The sequence below is a fragment of the Chelonoidis abingdonii genome, chromosome 7 (assembly GCF_003597395.2).
Source record: "Chelonoidis abingdonii isolate Lonesome George chromosome 7, CheloAbing_2.0, whole genome shotgun sequence".
In the NCBI taxonomy this organism is placed as follows: domain Eukaryota; kingdom Metazoa; phylum Chordata; order Testudines; family Testudinidae; genus Chelonoidis; species Chelonoidis abingdonii.
The window spans coordinates 24,308,226-24,322,225 of NC_133775.1; the positions used below are offsets into that span (position 1 = coordinate 24,308,226).

A 14,000-nucleotide genomic window follows, 5' to 3' on the forward strand; every position below is an offset into this window, starting at 1 on the left:
GGAACTTTGACAATGGAAAGTGAAGGCTCTTCACATCTACCAAGTTCCAGAAGCTCTTCAAGGGTTTTTTTTGGGGGGGGGGAGAGGGGGGGTCTAAAAAATGTTAGCGTTTCCTAGTCTTCTGCTATGGAGGGAAAGCTTTGGAAAACAGATGGGTCTTGCAACATGTCTTCTGTAGATGCCCAGGTTTGGGCTTATTTCTGTTATCTGAAAGGGGAGCCAAGATAACTCTGAATGCATAAAGTGGTGTAGGCATCACAATCGAAACAAGCCCCCTTTTATTTATTTATTTATTTATTTATTTATTTTTTTCAAAAAAAGGCCCTCTGCCATATCTGTCACTGGTGGACTAGTGCGGATTTCCTCCCCTCTCCTCTTGTGTGGTGCACAATAAATATAACTGACAAGAGATAAGGTTCAAAACAAACAGGTAAATGTATTAGGGGATATTATTACACAGCTAGGGAAGGGGTAAATGTAAATGACTAACAGCTATATAACAAACAAACCCAGCAGTGCAGTAGCTCTTCCCTGCGAGCATGAAGCTCAGGCACCATCAGCCTATGATCTCAGTTCTTTTATAGAATCTATGGCGGGAAAACATGGTACAATCAGTAGAAAGGCAGGAAACAGTCCGAGGTGATGGAACCTTGGGGCTTGCCCAGTGGCGGGTAAAACCCGTTCAGGCCAGTTTTATCCAGACCAGGCTGACAGTGTACAGAAGGTCACAAGATGGAGTCACAAGATGACAGTTTCCAGACTCCATCTTGGATTGCCACAGTGTTCTTAAAATCACTGATTATTGGGTCTGATACCCACACATAGTTTAATAAACTGTGTGTAATAAACCAGAGAACAATACAACAGTCCATACCCAACATTTCCTGCCCCTCAGTCACTTTTTCTAAAGTCAAATATCCCTTGAATGAGAATGCTTTGGATCTGATCCTGAGGCTGTAGCAAGAGCCACAAGTCTTATGAGCTTTGTCCTATTCAGTTTCTCACAGAAATTTTGCCACTTTATTAAAGGGAAAGCAGCAGAGAATCCTGTGGCACCTTATAGACTAACAGACGTTCTGGATCATGAGCTTTCGTGGGTGAATACCCACTTCATCAGATGAATGTAGTGGAAATTTCCAGGGGCAGGTATATATATATATATGCTAGCAAGCAAGCTAGAGATAACGAGGTTAGTTCAATCAGGGAGGATGAGGCCCTGTTCTAGCAGTTGAGGTGTGAAAACCAAGGGAGGAGAAACTGGTTCTGTAGTTGGCAAGCCATTCACAGTCTTTGTTCAACCCTGGAATTTTCTATCCCTTTCATGATAAGGACATTACGCTTTTTACCTAAGATTGTAAGGTCTTCTGGGCAGGATCTGTCTGTCCATTATGTGTTTGCAGTGTGCCCCAGCGTTTGACTGAGAGATCTAATCACTAGTGCAATATAGATAATAATACTAAAACTTCCTATCACCTCTAGGTTTTCAGTTCACCACCCATTTACTTTAGTGTCAGCCCAGTAGCTTTCATGTTACGGATATTGATCCTTTAATATTTTTTTTAAGTTGTACAAGGTACTAACAGGCTTGAAAAACAGGTTCTAAAACACATATAAATAAATCAAATTAAGGCGAGTTCTTGGATTGAGCTAAAAGCTGAATACTCCTAATCACCACATTGCAATGATGCATCATTCTGAGAGTGATTTTGCTGGTGAGGTTTATTACAATCATGTTGCTGCCAGGGCTATGCTATCTGCAGGTAATTGCTGGAGTCTGTTTCTTTAAGGAGATGTATTAAGATGTCAGTGGCACCCCGGACATGAGATGGGTGCACTTGTGTGGTGTGGTATAAATCTACCTAAAATATTTTTGCAGTGAGTTTTCATGAAGGTATTTGCCTAAAAAGCCACACACGTAAATAAAAGCAACAGCACAAAGGCATCCTTCTTTTATATCTAAATCTTTATTAGAACATACCCCAAGAGCTGTAAAACAATAAGTAACAACAAATTTCATTAAATATTAAACATTTTAGTTATCAAAAAGATATTTAAACAATACATTCCCAATATTTCTGCACAGCAGAAGCAAACAGTTTTTAGAGCTCAGACTGTCATGTGCTCACATTAGTTTGGTTTTGGCATGAAAATGATAAATCTCTAAAAGTCACATTAAAATGAAAAATGTGATAAGTGAAAACGACAGTTACTTCTCTCTCATTTCTCAACCTGTAAATGGCCTTTTTGTGATTTTACTTGTACTTATTTGAGATAAATGCTTATGGACCCTTCTGTAACATATAGTAACAGACAATCAGTTTTTATATTAGTAGCACTAGTAATTTTATACGAGAAGCACTTATATTCCAATAATCTGTATCAAAAGTTAGAAAATTAAAGGTAATTTATAAAACACTTCCAGAATAGTAAGTAATCAGGCTTAAAATGAAGCATCTACTTTACTGGGAACTTAAAAAAACATACATAACATTGGTGTAACAGATATCTACTAAATTCCCTTTTCATTCTATTTTAAATACCAAGTGCCCAATTCTACCCTCAATTATCTACATACAATGGGCTATCTCTGAAACTGAAGACAAAACAGGGCCCCCAGTTAAAGAGTTCAGCATCCCCTAAATTAGATTTAGAAAAGTTTACTAAAGCAAACCAAACAGTCTTGCATGATTTTCTTTTTGGAACAAAACCACTCTCTTTTACTTTCTTTTTTGGAGCATAAAATACTTACGACCTGACAACAGTAATAGGGAAATTATGCATGCTGCAGTATTTAGCAAAAATGTCAAATGTATTTAAAATGGAGTTGATTTTATACCACTTAATTTCAACTAAGCTGGAAGAGTCTTGTTTTTCCTATCTAGCAATTTCTATTTTATGGTTTAAATTATGTATGTAAACTTTAAAATATAAGCTGGGTAATAATAATAGCCAGTAAGGCACTTTTGTCATAGAGGACACAGTTCTACAGACTGGGTGACTGGCAATAGTTTAAAGACTGAAGTTCTATACTACAATACAGAGACAATCTGTTAAATCTAATCATTTTTATGATCATTTTTAGTATATTTAAAGACTCTCTTTTTAGAATAAGCTTAATATGATGATTTCTGAAATCTTTTTACTGTCTTATACCAGAATATGCAACAGGAAAACATTTCATATTTTTAAATGCTTATATTTAAAAGAATATTCAGCATCTTCAAAACATCCAAGCCACTAGAATTAAAAGCTAAATACAGTTTGAAAAAGAAACAAATCTCAGTATAAAAATGTTTGCATCTTGGGTTTTTTGTTTTTTAAACAGTTTCCTTACTAATTCTGATGGCTTTACATAGAAGCTTTGGTATAAAACATGCAAATAAAAGCCAACAATTAATACTGTGTTGGGAACAAAATGCATCAAACCAGGACTAAATTCAACATGACTGGGTGGTTACAACATTGGGTATTTTCTAATGTCTCTTGATTTCTACATTCTGCTTGTTCAAAATCTTCAAGAGAGATTTACTCATATAATAGGGTCTTTCTGCAGAGCCATCATGTCTTTCTAAATCTTCCACTAGGAGGAAGAATGGCACAAAGTAAATGATCAAAGCAGTACAATAAGAAAAGTAATAGCACCACCTACTGAACTCTTAATGCACAACGGCTCTCTTAGCTTTCTAGGTTTATGTCAATACTTGATGTTTTGGCATTTGTTACACTGTAAACTGCTGGAATAATAATCAGCCTTTTGTCACTATATGGGCCTGTCTCTACCCTTTGAAAATCAATGGGAATTTTCCCACTGACTTCAGTGGCTGTAGGATCAAAATCTATATAATGAACAATCTTAACATACCATACTTAGCCCAATATTCCACTTCCTTGAAGTGAGGAAATACATAGTAATTAAGTTTTATCTTCATGTTAAAGCAAATAATGAGTAAAGTGCCAAATCCTCTGAATTCACTGGGACTGCGTAGGTCATAAATTGGCAGAATTTGGCCTAAAGGATTAGTTAGGAATCATTATAATAATCCACCTTAAACATTCTTTTAAAAGCATGATTTAATTTGCAAATTAATATTTGTATTAATTTCTGCCTACATAATTCCAAAATATTCAGTTCTCTTTTACCAATTTTAATTTTAAATAATTTAAAAAAGTATTTCAGCTGATTGACTGCAGAATTTAAGTGATATTGCTTTGCATTTTCACAGTTCTCTTAATTGCTTCATTTTAAAAAATGGCTTTTAAATGCTCTTCTCAGAAACACTGTTCATTTGTAGTCTAAATTAATTCTCACAAAATAGTAATGAATGGAGGAACTTTATATATATATATATGGTATATAAACAATTCAGTTTAAACCTTTTAGAAATTCTTCTAGCAAATGCATAGGTTTATTAAAAAAACTAATCATATGACTATTATTACTATTTCTATTATGTCATATTCATATTTTATTATGTCATATTAAACTCTATAGTTACATTCATATGGCAAAAAGCGCATTGTACTCAGAAATACGCTTATTCAGTAGAGCACCCAGTAAAACTCTTCAGTCCACTGCAGAACTATAGATGGCTCTGCTCAGCCTTTCTAGGTGCCAATTAATGAACTAATTACAGTACCATCCTATATTACATTGGGGCCTGATCCAGAATAGCAGATCAGCAGGTGATGGAATGATTGCACACAGCCCAAACAGTTCATTCTAGCCTAAATTTTCAAAAGAGCCTTGCATTTTTGTTTCTCAATTTTTGGATACCCAATTTGAAAAGCCTTGTAAAAGATCCTGGTTTTCAAAGAGCCGGTGTTCAGCACTTTCTGAAAGCCAGGCTCCTTTAAAGTGTCTCAAGATGGACACTCAAAAATTAAGGCCTTCAAAAGCATTAGTCACTTTTGAAAGTATAGGCCACATGATCTCAAGATCCTTCCATTCCCCAGGAATTGCTCCAAACATATGGGTGGAATAACTCACCTGTAGTCAACTGATTCAACCTATGGCTAGTATTAATAAACAAAATTACTTAGGCATGATGGGAACTTGCTGCTGCCCTCCCATTCACCCAAGTGCAGGATGGAGGAAGGCCCTCCATTAATCTCTGTTGTATTATACCAGCTCTCGTTTCTTGGTTGACCTTCAGAATGGAGCTGTCCTCCAAAGAGCAAAGTATGGGCTCTTAAAAATTCTCTCCCATATGAGTGAATCTTCAGCAAACTGGAAAAGAGCTTGCTCCTGTGTTCTGATGCTGAGGTTCTCACTGAACTCCAGGAGCTCAATTTCTGTAATAGCAACAAAGCTGGATAATGTTGCCAATTCTACCCTTGTTAAGTGGACTGCCATGGAATACTTAATTCAAAATTCTGTAGCCCATGAAAGCTAGAACATAGCCTCACTGGCTTTGGATCTCTGGATGCTCATGGGACGCTGGCCCATTGGGCCCTTTTAAACTTTACAATAATTATTCTACATTAGTATTTAAATAGGTTAAAGCATTTTTATCCCCATTCACAAAAGTAACATCACCTTGAAAGGTTACCCCATTCCGCCTACTTACAGTAATCATGTATTCTTTGTATTACTCTTCATTAAGCTCAGATAAAACGTAGGGTTGATCCTGTGAGCCCTGCACAAGTGGAACTGTCATTGACTTCAGTGGTAGTTCCATGCACAGAAGGCTTGCAGAATTTGGGTTTTAGGGCTTGCCTACACAGCACCAGATGGGTGTGATTTATAAAACCCTCTAACATATTACACTCTAACAGCCCCGTGTAGACCCTGGTGGTGTGCTCTAAAAGGTACCTAGTTTGCCTTAGCATAGTCCTTTTAGAGCGTATCAGCAGGTCTACACAGGGCAGTTAGGGCGCAACACATTAAAATGCTTTACAAATCACACCCCTCTAGTGTGCTTTGCTGGCACCCTTATTGAGTACTAATAGGTATTACACCAACAGTATAAAGCTACTACTAGTCTTTGCATTTATAACCATGCAATTTTAATGATTTAAATATACACTAAACAAACCCTGGCTCCTTGGTCTAAATAGTTAGTGCTCTGCTTTATCAGGTGAGAGACTCAGATTTTATTTCTAGCCCTGGCTACTTACTCCATGGGCTAACAGGAGCTGAGAGTCTCACAGAGACAATGCATTCAGCCTGTGGAAATAAGGAGGAAGCCCACCTGGGTGGACAGAGGAAATAAGAATTAATTGGAGCTTATATGGGGCCATGAAGACCTGCCTCTAAGGAAAATGGCTGCATTTCAGTTTTTCCTTTTCATACTGCAGGTGGAGTTCAACCTCAACATCATGTAGAATAAAATCATAGAACCATTAGGCACAGGGGATACTAATTCAAGGGCATCTCCAATTCACATCAGCTGAGAGCTATACATATTTCATCTTGCACCAGATGGAAATAGAAAGTTTGCAGGAACCACAAACCATGTTCTTCAAGTACAGTGGAACACTCCTTCAATGGAGGTTAACGTTTAACCCAATGTCTGTTCTAAAAGGAGTTTTGGTATAACAGATTTCACTATAAAGCAGTTTTATCTGTAGTCTACTCTAGCTACCTTCTTTGAGACTGAACCTGTGTGATACTCTCTCATTTATTAACACATACGACTTGTAATGGAGGTGATCAAAAGATCTATGTAGGGAACTATTAGTACATATATAATCACAGTTTAAATAGCTGTCAACCAGCTTGTACAGTAAAAATACAACCATAGCACCATATTTACAAATTTAGTACCATCTGCTGGTTTGCTAGAGTCTCTTGATCTATTTTTATGGCTAATTAGGTTACACTGTAGTGCTTTCAAAAATTGCCTGAATATCGTTTACAAAGATACACTTATAAAAAAAGAAATGTTATCAAAACAGCTGTCATTTGAAACAGCAACCTGTGTTACAAAAGTTATTAAAACACCATTAGCTATGGATAAAAAATGATTCAAATTTACATTTTCCTTTTTCATAGGCACTCTATAAACTAAAACGTGGCCTTGTTTCACAGCTCTTAGTTTAAGCATTTCCCTATCTAGTTAGATGTTACCAAATTGCTAATGATTTTAGATACAAGCAAAAAGAAAAAGTATCACCCATCAACCAGAACCATCATTTACAGTTTTAACTTTTGCCTAGTTTATACATATCCCACTTAAAAGTGACATTGTTTTGCTTTCCAGCAATTTTTTAAAGTTATCCCATTGCCTTCTTAGGGCTTAGTTCCTTCTTTCCCAGAATTCGGTGCAGGCTAGCTGACATGTAGTATGGTTTTGCTGTGGATCCATCATTTCTTTCCAAATCTTCACCTGAATTTGCATCAGCCAAAGCAGCCAAAGCAGCAAGCAGCAGTGCAATCAAACAAAAAATGAACAAACATAAAAGGGTAGAGAATTGAACAAGGGAAAAAGCAGAAAAAACAATATGAGAAAATCTGATACCAGACAATTTAGCTGCGCTGTTAAGTTGCTGGTGCACACTGGAAAAAGCACCAAGTTCCACTTTTTTCCAAATCAGAGGAGGTTTTACACCAAAACAATCATCAGTCGATGGCTACACTGACATTCTAAAGTTATGCACATCAATCCTTTTAATTCTTCCAGTTCTTTTGTTTAAAAATTGCACTGGAATTTTCAGAAGGGCTCAGCACACACAACTAGGGCCAGAAGAGCCTGGTATTGTGGGTGTTTAGTTTTTTTGAAAATCTGGCCAAAAGTGTCATACAAGAAACTACTGGGTTGTGAGCACTTTTGAAAATCCATCCCTAAAAGGAAGCAGAGCTCTTTTGAAAATCTGACCCCATAAGAGCACAGTTTTGCTCCCATAATACACAGCTGTATATGACATGGGAAGCAGAGTGGAATGTAAGTTTTGAATAATGGCATGGAGACTCAGAATTTTGCCATACAAGGAAAGAAACCTACAAGAAAATATTAATTTTCCCATTATTTTTAATGCATTTCCTTCTACTTTCCTTCTCCCCCAAAAGAGACATTAAACAGTGACTGAACTAGTGAAAACTAGGAGATATCTTCAGAGCTGTGACATGAGTTACTGGTGGTTATTAATATTATACCTCAGATTATAAAAGAATGATTTGTACTCTTCTAAAGAATGCTCAAGACTGAACAGATTTGCTGTGCCTCGACTGCACTAAAAAACTGTAATCTTTTGCATGTATGTACAGACGCTTTCATGCAAGGATCCCAAACAGTTTGCAAAGGTAGATGAACATTTTACTGATAGGGAAAATGAGACGTCGAGCCATGTGATCTGCATGGGGCTGCTTGTGCAGATCATTTTGCAGGATTCAGCCTAAATGTCACACAGTGAGTCACTGGCACAGCTCAAAATAAAAAAATTAATGTGTCCTGACATCTAATTCTCTGCTCCAAGACAAACTGCTAGTGCATCTAAGTCTTGTGATCAAATGGAGAAGGAAACTGATTGATTCTTGTGAGCCTCTAAATGCCTCCCCTCTGATTCTTCTCTGACATCAGGGGATTATTCCTGATTTATTCTGTTGTGAAAGGAGAAACAGGGCCCACTGCAATAAATAAATACAGATGGTTATTAAAGGTGGTAGGAGGTGGTCAGGAAATGGTTCTGATTTACTTTATTCTGTGTCCCCCACATGCCAGTGTGCTCCAAGTCCTGTGTCACTGGTGTTCTGGCCTGTTCCAAGGGAATGGAGGCTCCAGGCAGCAAGGGTTGAGCTTGGGGTCCAATTCACTACTTTGTTTCTAACAATGGGGCTAGATTTCAGAGGAGTTAGAGAATTTATCCAGATGGAGGTAGGGGAGGTGATTAAGCCCTTAGTCGTGCTTACCTGCCTCAAGGTCCCACTGCCACAATGTGCACTTAGGAACCCTTGGTCATAGGGACTATTTGACTAGTTAGCACAGTCAAATAATACAACCAGATGCAATGTTGACCAATGCAATGTACTCCTGCTCTGACCTGCCAAGGACTACTCTACTGCTCCCATTACAGTAGAATCCAAAATTTTATTAAGTCTCGCAAATGGAATGAGTTGCCTTTAGCGAGCACACCTTGTTCTTATAATTAGGGTCTAAACTGAGACCAATTGATTTCTCTGGTAATTTGAGCATCTTCTGAACAAGAAATCAAACATGCCCCGAACTGTTTCCCTTTCAAGAGTCAGCAACTGTTTGTTATGGAGTCACAAGGGACTGACAGTTTTAAAATGGTATTTTAAGGTAATTTCATGTTGTCAGCATGAAGCTTTTGTCGTTATTAGTATGAAACCAAAAGGACAGTGACGTAATCAGCCACCTAAAGCATTTGCTGGAGAAGAACACCTGAGTGCAAAGCCCATTGGCATTAGTAAGACATGTGAGTGAATTGTCGCTGGACACGTCTGGTTACAAAACACCCAGAAGCAAAGTGTTAGTAAAAATTAGGAAACATTTAATAAACAAAAAGCTAGATGCCCCAGTGAGCCCAGATACATTTCATTAGCTTGGCAAATAGGCTAATGAATGTATATCTGATCACTGAGCTTTATAGGCCCCTCGGTACTAAAATTAACCCGCTTGTATTAAGAACAGCAGGAATTCCTTGTTCCCACAATATGCCAGCATGTCACATGAATTCTGTAAGGAAACTGACAAGATGACTCTTTACCTGCATGTCATCAGAAGAAGAGTGTCAATGAAAGAGAACTCAATACTTACAAAAGCAGAGGAAAAGCGTATCAACGCACATTGCATAGACACTGAAGAACCCATGTGCAATTAGGTAAGAGCCAATAATGACAGTCTGCAAAAAAACCCAAACACATACATTTGACACCATCATGGCAACATCATCTCAAAGAACAAGAACAAACAAAAACTTAGTCTGTTAAACCAACAGGAAAGGATTTATTTACAGTTCCATAATTCTGCAGTAATCTTGCTGCTGAGGCAAAAGATCACAGATTAAAGTCACTGTGTGGTGACATATACCTGTTACCAATTTCTAAGATGGCAATTTGGAATCATGTTGTTCCCAGTGCAGGAAAACCCACAAAAGGGCTAAGAAACTCTGTTTCAGTTCATGGAGTTCTCTCAGATTGCCCCTTCAAGAAAGAGGGCCCACCACCCAACCTGCAGCTATCCCCAGATCTATGAGGGAATCCACAGGGAAAAGATTTACATAGGAGTAGGGTGACCAGATAGCAAATGTTTAAAATCGGGACAGGGGGTGGAGGGGAATAGGAGCCTATATAAGAAAAAAAGACCCAAAAATTGGGACTATCCCTATAAAATTGGGACATCTGGTCACCCTACATAGGAGCCAAGTGCTTTCTGTTTGCTCTGTAGACCTCATCCTTTAGGAAGACGTGCTGCAATTGGTTCCCCATCGTCTGCCCCAGTGCTGTGTGTGGAGGTTCGTGCAGAGCTGGCACGGAACCTAATTCTCCTGCACACAGAAGGTGTAAGTCCCTTGAGGCTCGCTGCAGCACCATAATGGTACAAAGCTACCTGAACTGAGTCAGGGAGGGATGGAGTTTGGCAGAGCTGGCTAGCCACAGAAGAGGATGCTGTGCCCATTGACAGGATGGTGGAGATGCAGTTGCCAGTAAGTGCTCCCCAAGAACTGACCCACAGCTGCCCCTCAAAACTCCCATAGTGTCCTAAGAATGTAAACTGCATCCTTACCAACAGGGGTACCCAGTAGTAATTTAATGTTGGTGTTTCTTGTGTGAACACTGGTATTCTGTGTGTGAAGAAAAAGAAGGCTAGAACACCTGTAAGAAGGACAGAGCACAGGCCATTACTTATTCACATAGCTATCTGGGACTTCAACACTCATGAGGAATGGGTAAGACAAGAACAGCTGAAAACAGACTCTCGAGGTTCTGAGCAATAAATCTCTAGATATCAATTATCCCCAGGATCTGTATTCTGACTAGAACAGAAATGGCATATAAATGCCTTATCATAAAGATACTTGTGGGGCCAGGAAGACTTGACTCAATTGTTTTATTTCATGAGTCAGACTGGGTTTTATATCAAAACTAACAAATAAGAATATATGATACAATAAAATATATGATCATAAAAAAGACCATCAGACTGATCTTGAAAAAAAATAAATTAAAAGACATACGTGAGCAAAAGCCTGTGGCTTTAGCTTTCACCTCTTGGATGAATATTTAACTATTTGAGATTAAAAATAGAAATGGCACAGCTATTGATAAATACACTTAATGATAAATCTAGAGCTACATATATTCATTCATCATCATATCTGTGCTACGCAGAACAGAAAAGGCATGTTAATGAATTATCCCACAGAATGTATCCTTAAGAAGGAGGAAAACATGAATCGATTTCAGCATTTCATGGCTCCCATTTCAGAGACAAGTATCAGAGGGGTAGCCGTGTTAGTCTGGATCTGTAAAAAGCAACAGAGTCCTGTGGCACCTTATAGACTAACAGATGTACTGGGGTATAAGCCTTCGTGGGTGAACACCCACTTCGTCAGACACGGTATTCACCCACGAAAGCTTATGCCCCAATACATCTGTTAGTCTATAAGATGCCACAGGACTCTTTGCTGCTTTTTACATTTCAGAGGCAGTTTCAAATCACATCTGCCTTCCCATTTTGAAAGTCAGTCTATAGTAATGACAAAAACATTGCAGATTTGGTCTCAATTCTAATTTTCATCTGCTGGTAAAAAAAATAATCCATTTAGGATTTTTGTTAAAAAAATACACAAAATATAAAAGATGGGCATCAATGAAATCATGTTTTGAAACGTGAAAAGTTTAAAAGGCTTGAAGGGGACACAGTCAACCTGAATTTTTGAAATGGACCAATTAAAAAAATATCAGTTTTCTGCCGCAGCACACTGAACAGTATGTACTGACTTTTATTAGCATGAAAGGAAAAACTGTAAAAAATTAGGTTTTGTCTGCTCCCCAGCTTGTGTTTGGAAGAGTCGTTTGAACAGGCCTGAATGCAACACTACAAAAGATGCTCAGGCCCACCCCATCTCTCCGTACACACACCTCCATGCAGCTTGCTTACAGTTCAGTTTCAGTTACAGTGCTGCTGTTGCTGTTGATAAATACCCTCTTGCACAGTCTGAGGAAGAATGTGCACCTGTAACACATTGGGGATGGTATACTACAGGTTCCCCTCTCTGCCAGATCCACAGAGGATATGAGTCTGTTACAGTACAAGGCAAACTACTTTAGTTCAAGGTGTAGAGGCTTATGCTTTTAGTTCTGAAGGTTTCCCAGTTCAATCCCCAGTGTGTCAACTAAGATGGCAGCCATCACACACCCACACGAGAACAGCGGAAGTGACTATACAAAAAATACTGTCAAATGCACAAAGTAAGATGAAAAAACAGAGGGAAAACATGTTTCTTTGGGCTCAATCCTGCAATTCTTTGCTCATGTGATTAGTGCTTATGGTATCAAGGTTTGCAAGAGCAAATCCTTGACGTGTTGTCTGAGCACAGAAATTCAGCACATTCTAGGCTAGTGGGGAGTAAGACTCAACATTACATTGACATAACTGACTTACCTACACCACCAGCAACGAGAAGTTTCCCAAGGAACAACAAGAAATCTGTAACTTTGTCCAGCACAGCAACTCTATTCAACAGAGGAAAAATGGTGTTTGAGCACCTCAAAACAGAACATCTCTACTCTTTTCATATTCCTGAAATCCATGGAAAGTTGATGAAATTGGCTCAGAAAGGTCATTGTCTTGAACTGGTCCTTTGGCCAACAATATAACAATGCAAGAAATCAACATGGAGACGATACAGGAGGGTGGGATTTTAGAATTCTGGTTATTAAATGCCCAGTCTTGTGAGGGGCTAAGGACCTTTGACTTTTAATGAAATCAATGAGAGGTGAGAGCACTCAGCACATTGCTGAACAGGGCCAAATGAGAGCAAAACTGCTGACAGCATTTGAAAGCTATTAATTGGGTGTTGCTCTTGTTGATAAAGAAATTAGCATTTTTATCTATTTCAGAAATTAGCATATTTCTTCTTTTCTTCATAGCAGGATCCTGGGCGGGCAGGTCCTAGCAGGAGGTGCACTGGGCACCAAAAGGTAGGAGACCCAGCATTCGTACATGCTGTCAGTAGACTTTTGTCCATTTCATTCACTCTTTGCTAGCCACATGGTCTCTGCTTTCTGAGCGCACTGAAACCTCAAGGCTTTGTTGAGGTGTCTCAGCACAGCAGGGGGCAATCTCAAAATACTGCCAACGACTGGGGTGGCTGAAGATCCTGCCACCGCGGTCACCCTAGAGGACCGCCTAAGTCACCTAATGGGTTGCGCCGGCCCTGCAAGTCAGGCCTGCTCTCCGAACTCCCCCGGAGACACATATCTCTGGGGCTACCTTTCAGCATCCCACACTGTATACTTGTGAAAAATACATTAGATTGCTGATCTGATCTCAGATCTCTGCCACAAAATTTACTAAAGAGACAAGGTGGGTGAGGTAATATCTTTTATTGCACCAATTTCTGTTGGTGAAAGAGACAAGCTTTCAAGCTACAGGCCTTGTCCACACTACATAGTTAGGCTGGCATAAGCCACCTTGAATTGACCTAGTTGTGGATGTATCTAGATTTAAATTTGTCTCTCACTGATCTAAGTGGCTTGTGTGGCAAATTGCCGGTACTGTTCTGCTGGGTCTCGCGCTTTCTCTTCTCTGGGGTAGGTTCAGGGCGCTATTGCTTGCCTCTGAACCAGTTCTTAATCATTCCCCTAGTGTCCTTGGAGGAGGGGAGTGGAGAGGGAGGGACCTGGGCCCGCCCTCTACTCCAGGTCCCAACCCAGGGGCCCTTGCGGTGGATTGGGAAGCCCAACAGAACCCCTAGGTAGAGGGGCACCAGGCTTATATAGAAGAGAGGCGAGAAGCCCTTCACAAGCTGACGGGTATGAGAGGGAAGTAACCCAGGGGAAGAAACCGCTAGTCAAGTGGTTACCACAACCCAGG

General features: G+C 39.2%; 1 protein-coding gene across 15 annotated transcripts in view; it reads right to left on the reverse strand.

Moving 5' to 3' along the window:
• Nucleotides 1-1,945: 1,945 nt before the first annotated feature.
• The window catches only part of SLC44A5 (solute carrier family 44 member 5), a 214,084-nt gene continuing 202,029 nt past the window's right edge, over nt 1,946-14,000 (reverse strand). For 6 of the 15 annotated variants that reach the window (XM_032782147.2, XM_075067721.1, XM_075067724.1 and 3 more), the window contains 4 exons: nt 12,567-12,637; nt 10,686-10,774; nt 9,717-9,801; nt 1,946-3,580 (listed from right to left, as the gene is read on the reverse strand). In XM_032782147.2, coding sequence (XP_032638038.1) covers nt 3,474-3,580; nt 9,717-9,801; nt 10,686-10,774; nt 12,567-12,637 — 352 coding nt within the window. In that variant the 3' untranslated portion in view covers nt 1,946-3,473. Of the gene's footprint in view, nt 3,581-5,929; nt 7,329-9,716; nt 9,802-10,685; nt 10,775-11,554; nt 12,204-12,566; nt 12,638-14,000 lie in introns of those variants that run through there. The other 9 variants (XM_032782145.2, XM_075067722.1, XM_032782149.2 and 6 more) reach the window with 3 other exon arrangements.